The 9,447-nt window shown below is 43.8% G+C and overlaps 1 protein-coding gene and 1 pseudogene across 1 annotated transcript; both read left to right on the top strand.

The window, feature by feature from the left end:
* Nucleotides 1–224: 224 nt before the first annotated feature.
* On the top strand, nucleotides 225–4,615 carry LOC147451059 (bifunctional 3-dehydroquinate dehydratase/shikimate dehydrogenase, chloroplastic-like). Its single transcript, XM_086520011.1, has 10 exons — nucleotides 225–539; nucleotides 775–880; nucleotides 1,634–1,843; nucleotides 2,043–2,389; nucleotides 2,747–2,810; nucleotides 3,069–3,177; nucleotides 3,400–3,534; nucleotides 3,619–3,767; nucleotides 3,852–4,014; nucleotides 4,234–4,615. The coding sequence occupies exons 1-10, from the start codon at nucleotides 316–318 to the stop codon at nucleotides 4,281–4,283; spliced, it is 1,557 nt and encodes a 518-aa protein (XP_086376137.1). The 5' UTR covers nucleotides 225–315; the 3' UTR covers nucleotides 4,284–4,615.
* An 839-nt stretch (nucleotides 4,616–5,454) lies between these two features.
* LOC147451058 (E3 ubiquitin-protein ligase UPL1 pseudogene) lies at nucleotides 5,455–6,610 on the top strand (annotated as a pseudogene).
* The last annotated feature ends 2,837 nt before the right edge of the window (nucleotides 6,611–9,447 follow it).

The following is a 9,447-nucleotide window of genomic DNA, read 5'->3' as shown; positions in this document are numbered from 1 at the left end:
GGGCAGGGCATGAGAATGGTAAGCAAAGGGGGGGAGGTACCATGTGTGCAAAAGTTGCGTAAGTTGCATGTTGAGGTAGACCCTTTTGTTAGAGCCCCATTTACGATTGGGGTGTCCTAACGTACGCCGCATGTTAACCATTCAACACATGAATTTTATTTGAAAGCTCTCATGGACTTTAATAAAAAAGGTAAGACTTATTCGCAGCGAGATGAGCATAAAGAGCGATCTGGATGGTGGAGTTTTTGGGTCACATTGGGCTACGTTCTCCTGCTGCATGTAGAGAGAGAGAGAGAGAGAGAGAGAGAGAGAGAGATGGGCATGGGCATGGGCATGGAAATGGAAATGCCAGGTGGGTTGTGCGCTTCGATAGGAGGCGTGGCTATGGCGGAGATGAGGGGGGCAATGCAGGCAGCAGTGGAGCAGGGGGCTGACATGGTGGAGCTCCGCTTGGACACCATTCTTGCGCCCTTTAACGCCTCGCATGACTTGCCCTCCCTCCTCCGTCTCTCCCCGCTGCCGGCCATGGTCTCCTTCAGGTTCTCTCTCTCTCTCTCTCTCTCTCTCTCTCTCTCTCTCTCCAGCATTTGGCTATGGCGTTCTGCATTTTGCCTTGCGATGTCGCAACTTGCCGCTGCGATGAGTCTCGGTATGCTGGTGTCCATTGCCCTTTCTTCAAAGAGTGACAACTCTACTTTTGTCGGTTTTCCCAACTTTTCCAAAAAGGGGCACACGCATCTGAGGCAATGGATATGATTTTATTGTTGTCTGCAGGCCACGCTGGGCTGGAGGGCTCTACGACGGCGATGAGCATCAACGGCTACAGGCGCTGTGGCTGGCTGCTGAGCTGGGCGCTCGTTATGTTGATGTAGAATTTGAGGTAGGAGCCTGCTACTCACCTTCAAAGCAAAACCCCCCCCGACCCCCCACCAAAACCACACACCCCCGGCGTTACTCTTTTTCCTCTTCTTCTTTCTCCCTCAGTGACATTGCCGGCTTCTCCTGCCTGTTCTTGCACAATGCTCCTCAGATAGGAGGCAACATTGTGTGTATGTGTGTGTGCGCGCGCGCTAGCGTGCCCTCAAGCAGGGGCACTCACCCAATATTACACCTGGGAAATTGAGAGAAAAAGAAAGAGAAAGAGCGAGACAGAGAGGGCCCAGTTCATGCTTCAGCTGAATACATTTGAACTGGAAACCCATATTATGTGAAGCTACCTCGTGTGATCAAGGAACGGGATGAAGGTGTTCACTGTGAACTCAGAAGGTTTGTCGCTTCAAGATGAAAATGTTTTAGAGCTTGTAATAAATTCGCATAATTAACCCTAGCAGTAACTTTACAGCACTCCGAAATTTGTTAAAGGGCAGATAGGATGTAGATTTTCGGGTCAGATTTGTTAGAGGCTGCTAGAGGGGTTCTGTAAATGCAGGTTTGATTTAGTCTCCAAAAACCCGTTTGCGGTCTCCCAATGACTTTTTGAGCATTTCTCTTTTGGCAATTTAATGTACAAGATACATGTTCTTTTTTTCGGTTTGCACGGACATCTTCTACCTTCTGTTGCTTGCAAGAATTCAGTTTCCAGACGGTGCGGGAGCGAAATGATATATAGCTGTCATCGGTGCATTCTTTGCAGGTGGCGCCAAACTTCCTTGCCAACTTGAAAAAGAGGATTTGCAAGATTATGGTGTCCTATCACAGCTGTAATAAGAGCCTCACAGCAGAGGAGCTTGGAGACTTGGCAGCAAAAATGCAGAATATGGGCGCAGATGTCATAAAATTTGTGTCAGCTGCAGAAAAGATTACAGATGTCGCTCCAATGTTTCGCCTGCACTCTCTGTCTAATGTAAGCTTACTGCGCATGGTCACTTGAAACAAGCAGACAGCCGCATGAGAATGATTTTCTTTTGATTTTACTTTCCCACATACACGTCTTAGATTTTAACTTAAGCACTATCATGGCAAGATTAACAGTCCGTAAAGAACATATTTCTGACCTTTGTAATTTGTGTTGTAATTAATATTTTTCTGTTAATCATCTGTAGATCCCCTCTATTCTTTTGGCAACTGGTGAAAGGGGCCAAATATCTCAGTTACTTTCTCCAAAATACGGAGGCTTTCTAACAATGGGCTCACTGGATTCCTGTCAAGAGTTGTTTCCCAGTCAGCCAACACTTTCAAGGTTGACGAAGGTTTTTCAGACATTTCATGTCAATGAAAACACGAAAGTCTTTGGGCTTATATCTTGCCCAGTCAGTCACAGTATAGGGCCAATCATACACAATGCAGCATTTGCTGAAGTCAACTACAATGGAATTTATGTACCTTTTCTCGTGGATGACTTGTCCGAATTTTTCAAGGTCTACAATGGGTTCAACTTCTCTGGCTTCAGGTGAGTTGTTTCGACCCCAAGCATCTTTTCATTCAATTGGATTGTTTTTGTTCATACTTGAGTGGTGGCTATGCATCACAAGCATGTGAAAGTATGTTTGCTCCTTGAGGCCAATTTTAGAGCGCTGATGGGTGTCAGTCAGGTTGATGTATCCAGAGTGCTTGACTTTTGGGCATCTATAATGGTGGGACTGCATCCCAAGCATGTGAAAGTATGTGCATCAAGGAAAGTTTAAACATGGATGTAGTTAATTGCTCTCCGTAGTTTACTTTTCAAAGTGTCTGCCCTGGTGCGAGTTTGACTTGAGTGGTTTGTGTACAAAGATTTTAAGCTTTAAAGGTTTCATTTTACCTGCAGTATTGGAATTCCATACAAAGCAGATGCGCTGAAGTTTTGTGATGAAGTTGATGTTAGCTCTCAGGTAATGTGAAGGCATAAATGGCTTTGAATCAACAAACATAAAGATCTAAGGTCATTGGTCAGTATTTAGTGAATCTGCCCTTTGGGTAAATTGCATATTATCACTTGCTCTGTTTATAAAAGGCTGTTTTCTTTCAAATGTGGTTAATTTCAAAATATTTTTCTGCAAAACTTTCTATAGAAGTACCATAAGCATGTGTGGATGTTTGTGTTTTCGCATATCGACAAGTTTCTCATTGGCTAGTATATCTTGCTGCAGGCTATTGGGGCTGTGAATACCATTGTAAGAAGAAAGTGCGATGGAAAGCTGATTGGATATAATACCGACTGTGAGGCAGCTATTTCAGCAATCGAAGATGGTTTGGCAGGTTTGTACCAAGAACTCCTCAGCATAAACCTGATAGAAAAACCTGTGTAGTTTTTGAAGATCTTTGTGTGTTTGTGTCCTATGGAGACAGTCCAATGTCACCATGTAACATGGGATTTTTCCTCTAAAATATAATCTGCCCCTTGTAGAGGGCATCAGAGCTTTGCAGACATTCAAGACATGGCTTTTATGTGCTTACCGTAATACATACTTTTGATTTCAGAGCAACAAAATACGAAGACAAATGTCCTTCAGGATAAGCTCTTTGTCTTGATCGGGTCTGGTGGAGCAGGAAAAGCTATCGCTTTTGGAGCGAAGCAAAGAGGAGCTCGTGTAGTTGTTACAGACTACTTCTATGGTGGGTAAAGCATTAACTGGAATTCTCGTTATTGGTCAGGATTGTGCCAAAAGTGACATCAATCTTGCTGCTTTTGTATTGAAGAAAGAGCGGAGGAGCTTGCAAATGCAGTTGGTGGAAAAGCTTTGAGGCTGGACATGTTGGATGACTTTTGCCCAGAGTCAGGAATGATACTTGCTAATGCATGTCCTGTTGGCATGCACCCAAATGTGGATAGAAGTCCTATAAAGAAGGTGTGTGCTGGGGTGTGTGTGTGAGAGAGAGAGAGAGAGTACCGGTGTGTGTGCATGCGTTGTTAGTAAAAGGTGGTTGTGCAGAAAGCTTTGAAGCACTACAGCCTTGTTTTTGATGCCATCTACAACCCTGCAACGACAAAGCTGCTGCGGGAAGCAGCCGAATGTGGGGCTGCTGTTGTGGGTGGCCTGGAGATGTTCATTCGGCAGGCGACGGCCCAATTTGAGCTTTTCACTGGCAACCATGGTAATTTTTTTGGGTTGGAGTATTTTTGTGGCCATGCATTCATATGTAGGTGGGGTGTGTGTGTGTGTCACTTTTGAGTGTACATGAGCAATAGCGAATGTGTGTGTTTGTGTGTGTAAGGCAAGCACATTATGTGTCAGTGTGGAGAGAGAGAGAGAGAGAGAGAGAGAGAGAGAGAGAGAGAGCTAACTTTTGCCTTTTTCATTTTTGAATCCACAGCTCCAGAGAAGCAAATGCGACAGTTGATATCATCACTGCACAAGCATTGACAAACTGCTGGAAAGCGGGAGCTGGAGCCTTGGCATTCTTTCATTAACATTTGTGTTTTGATGCCCACTTAAAAAGTGTCCTAAAAGGGGGGAGAGGGGAGGCAAAAGCCAAAAGCTTGTTGTGAACATTAGGCAATAATTGCATGTTCGATCACCCACACAAAAAGGGTTGAGCTGCTTTTCTGAATAATTGAAGCATATGCTATATACACCGGTTGGGTAGTCTCCCTTTCTCCTTCATGTCACTTATTTGTGGGCAAAACGTATGTATCATTTTACATACTCTCAACTGTAACATTCTATGACTTAAATCAATGTTTGGTAAGCAAAAAGGCTTAAGAGGGTTGGTAGACCCCATGTAGCTTTGGTAGTGAGTGATCGATAAAGTGGGCAAGCAGCCTGGGTGCTGTATCTTACTCCTGATAGAATTTCTTAAGAACAGTGTTGCGAAACGACCATTTATTACATTGTGTCCTTAACATTTGCAACCTTCCCAGCAAGAAGAGAAACACATTACAACAATTACAATCAAAAACCTTTTTTTCTTTTTATATGTTCACCAAGGTCACCTTTGTGTCAGCTGAGTATATTTCGACCTACTAGCAAAAATTTGCACTGAGTTAGCCTCAGTAATGGTCTCTGAGCAGGTGGTTTTCAAGGCAAGTCCAGGTATTGAACTCTTGAGAGGCTGTGTGTAATGGTCTCACACTTGACTCGTTGAGCTAAGGTGTAGCAAGCAATACGAACATGAAAAAAGTGAACAAATTCTAACATGAGTTTAGAATAGGTATACCAAAATGCTGTGTGTTGATTCATTGCGTCTTTAAGGGCTTGAAATGAAATAACATCAATCTTTGTGAGGATGGTCACCACTTTTTAAAATCTTGTTATTGGCTCACATGCAATTGATGGTAGGTAACACAAAAGCACTTGATAACATGCAATTGATGGTAGGTAACACAGAAGCACTTGATATTAGCATCTGTACTCGACAAGGCAACAATTGTGTCTTTACTTCCTTAGCGAAGTGGCCATTTTCTTGTCCTTGGCCCCTCAACAACCCACGTGGCTCTAGCGCAACTCTAAGAAAACGCTTGCGCACTCGCTCAAAAGCTAAAAACGCGGCTTCGCTTGCGCGTTTTTGCTAAAAACCTTTGTGGGGCTGTTGTTAATGAACTTCAAGCTCTTGGCGAGGCAGACTCTGTCCAATTCAGCACAGCCTCCATGGTGGGAGCAGCTATGTGACAAGTTGAGGAGAGCCCCTGCTTCTCTAGGTTTACAAGAGCTTGGCAATGCAACTGCTTGTGAGATCAAGGAGACAACAAGCTTTGCTTCTCTAACCGAGTCTAGATCTATGCAGCTACGAAAGTCTGACGAGAAGGGACTCACATTCGTCCGTTTTGCTGACAGGCAGCACAGGCGGCTATTAAATGCATTTGTGAGACAGAATCTTGGGTTGCTAGAAAAGTCTCTTCTTTTGAAAACCCCTAGGCTTATAGATTTTGACAACAAGAGAGCATATTTCAAATCTCGAATCAGGCAGCAACACGAGCAACAACACTATTCTCCTCTAAGGATATCAGTCCAACGAGCTTATGTATTAGAAGATTCATATAATCAGTTGAGAATGAGAATACCTGATGAACTCAAGGGCCGTTTGACTGTACAATTTCAAGGAGAGGAAGGCATTGATGCTGGTGGGCTAATAAGAGAGTGGTACCAGCTTTTGTCCAGAGCAATTGTCCCAATTCTGTGTATAAGACGGAGCATCTTTCCTACTTCAAGTTTGTAGGCCGTGTGATTGCCAAGTCTCTGTTTGACGGGCAGCTTCTTGATGTGTATTTTACTCGATCTTTCTCTATAAGGACATATTGGGAGTGAAAGTGACTTATCATGATATTGAGGGTGTAGTTCCAGACTTCTACAAGAACTTGAAATGGGTTCTTGAGAACACTGTAAATGATGCACTTGGCCTCACCTTTAGTATCGATGCAGATGAAGAGAAGCATATTCTCTATGAAAGAATTGAGGTTATGGATCATGAACTTATTCCTGGTGGCAGGAACATTAGGGTCACAAAGGAGAATAAGCATGAGTATGTCGACCTAGTTGCTGAACACATGTTAAAGACTGCGATACGACCACAAATCAATGCCTTCTTGGAGGGATTCAACGAGCTTGTGTCTCGGGAGCTTATTTCAATTTTTAACGACAAGGAACTTGAGCTCCTTATTAGTGGTCTTCCAGAGATAGACTTGGAAGACCTCAAGGCAAATACGGAATATACTGGTTACACGGCTGCATCTCCTGTTGTGCAATGGTTCTAGGAGTTCGTGCACCAATTTAACAAGGAGGACATGGCCCGCCTACTACAGTTTATAACTGGCACTTCAAAGGTTCCTCTTGAGGGTTTTCAAGCATTGCAAGGCATCTCAGGACCCCAAAGGTTCCAAATTCACAAGGCTTATGGACCTCCTGAGAGGCTTCCATCGGCACATACATGTTTCAATCAGCTTGACCTTCCAGAGTACTCTTCAAAGGATCAGCTGCAAGAACGATTGCTACTTGCAATTCATGAAGGCAGTGAAGGGTTTGGCTTTGGCTTATGTGAGGAGGAAAAATTCCTGGCTCTGTTATATTATATACACAGGGTTTTGGGCGGGGCACACGATACAACAAGAATCCCTCGCCTGTCATAACTCCACGTGGCTCCAGCGCTTAGAAGCTCTAAAAAAAACTGTGCCGTCAAAAGCCCAGCGCTGAAAAGCCACAATAGAAAAAACTACGCCGTCACCAAGCAAATAAATTAGAAAAAGCATTCTGCGTTGCTCTCAAGAGCAATTCGATCTTCTCCACAAACACTTCGCACGTTCCTAGCAGTAAGCAACGTTGCTCCAAAGAGCAACTCCATCTTCTCCACAAGCAGTTCAATTCGATCTTCTCCACAAGCAGTTCGCAGGTTCCAGAAGTAAGCAGTTCGCAAGTTGCAGCCATAGCACCAGAAAGGAGCGTCGAAGATCTTTCAAACCCTGGTAATATTTCACAGATCATCAAGCTGGAGAGTACTTCGGATGCTTGCCGACGTGATGAGCACTCCCAAAGCTCAGATATTTCGTGCGATCAACCCATGGCAGAGGTATGTTCTACTAATGCTACTGAAGCAGAAGATATCAGATTTCAATCGATGATCAGTTGGTCTGATATGTAGTCGAATCACCAAAACTCATTGCCTTTGCTGGCCCGTTCAGCACATTCTTTTGTTGATGCATTGGTTGAAGTCAAGGATACACAAAAAGCTGATGCAAAGTGAGGGCATCTCTCCGGATGAAATCATCTATGCTTTGGTCTTAAAGGCTATCTTGACAATAAAGACACTCTCTCTAGTTGTACCCTTACAAAAGCACAAACAGACCATGCGGGCATTCTCTTTGAGATGTCCTCTATTGGAACACGTTGACTACATAGTACTCTCAGCATGGACCTAGAAAGGAAGCTCTAGACTGTTTCAATGTCAAAGGTTACGCGCTTGTAAAACTTCACAAGAGAACCGTCACCCATGATAAATAAGTCAAAGGAAAACCTGTCAACCACTGATGGCGAACAATTTGTTGCTGAGGTCACCAATGCGTGTTCGCAAAATACTATGTTATTAAACGGCATGATACTATGTTGCGAAGCGAGGGCCTCCCTCCAAATGCAATCACATACACATCCATGAAGGCATGTAGCTCCATGCAAGAAGCTCATATGGGCAGAAAAAGTGCTTGAGGAGTTTCGTTTCTGGAATGTCGCCTCTTGAAATGGATTGATTTATAGGTTGTGCAAAACAGATCGCAGGAAGAATCTCTATCCAGATGCAATCAACTACGCCTACACAGGAATCTAGAATGCATGCGGGTCAGCAACTGCAATGCCGCACACAGCCATAGATATTAGAATTCACGATATGATTGCTAGTCAACGTTTGTTGGGAGTACGATTTCATGCTTGGTGGTGGTTTGATCGATATGTATACAAATTGTGGTGTTCTCACAATAGCACAAAATCTTCTTGACGGGTATCCTCCCAGGGATGTCGTCTCTTGCAGCGGGTTAAGTGCAGAGATGCCCAACATCGTTGATACAAGGAAGTCCATTGGTGATAGACATTCAATCGCGCGGTGAGTAAGCATTATTATTTTCTAATTTTTGAAACTCAGAATGCAGTTAATGAACACACTGAAAATTGCACAGTGTCGTGGGAATGGCACGTTCCCTCGTATTATAAAAATTAGGAAGGACTGTGCAAACTCCCCCATGCAAGGAGACTTGCACGTTTTCTTTTTTTCAAAACATAAAAATGGAACAACAAACAATTAATAACATTGACATTTTGTATGATCATGAACATTGAGCTTGACAAAACTCTTAACACTCCTTGTGGTTTTTGGCGAGGTACCCTTCTGAAGCACTACGATCGGTAACCAATTTATGCGGAGGTACACGACTAAACCATAACGATCGGTATCCCAAACACTCTCAGGTAAAAAAATCTAACACTCTTTCATGAAATCTCTCTCTCTCTCTCTCTCTCTCTCTCTCTCTCAGTTTCCAATATTTTGTTCGATCTCAATTCGATAAAACATAGCTAACGATGCACTCTAGTAAGGGCTTGAAATGAGAAAACTCAACCTTTGTGAGGAAGGTCACCACTTTTTGTTTTCTTGCTATTAGCATCTGTATTTGACAAGGCTACAATTTTTTTTTAATGTGGGGGGGGGGGGGGGGGGGGGGGGCCAAGTATCAATCAACAGTCCAAGCAGGATATTTAGCTCCGACGCCCCTAGAAACCTGAAGCAAGCATCCCCTCACATATGTAATACCAATATCACTCACTTGGATTAGAGAGCAGACCAAAAGCGTGTTATCTTCCTTTTCGGCTTGCCCGCATTTTTTTGGAGCCTCGCTCGCTCTGTCGAAGCCGAATGAATGCCCAATCGCCAACGGGCCTTATCCAAAGAATGAACTCATTTAGTAAGAAAAAAGAGTTGCCCGCTGGTACGCAACCCTTGCCCGACCATGTTCCATGGCTAATATTTGGAATGGATAAGCGCCTCCCCCTGTGGGCCGTCTGGTGCGTCGAAAGAAAAAAAGAGCTGCTGGTGAAACCAAGGACAGTGAACAAT

This window comes from Adiantum capillus-veneris, chromosome 9 (assembly GCF_014529385.1).
Source record: "Adiantum capillus-veneris isolate H3 chromosome 9, ASM1452938v2, whole genome shotgun sequence".
Lineage (NCBI taxonomy): Eukaryota > Viridiplantae > Streptophyta > Polypodiopsida > Polypodiales > Pteridaceae > Adiantum > Adiantum capillus-veneris.
This window is presented reverse-complemented; position numbering and strand designations above follow the sequence as displayed.

Excerpts from the sequence above, each read along its gene's own strand:
- LOC147451059 (XM_086520011.1), top strand. The coding sequence starts at position 316 with ATGGGCATGGGCATGGGCATGGAAATGGAAATGCCAGGTGGGTTGTGC. Across the intron at positions 3,178-3,399 it reads AATCGAAGATGGTTTGGCAG|AGCAACAAAATACGAAGACA; the intron begins GTTTGTACCAAG and ends TTTTGATTTCAG. Across the intron at positions 3,768-3,851 it reads ATAGAAGTCCTATAAAGAAG|AAAGCTTTGAAGCACTACAG; the intron begins GTGTGTGCTGGG and ends GTGGTTGTGCAG.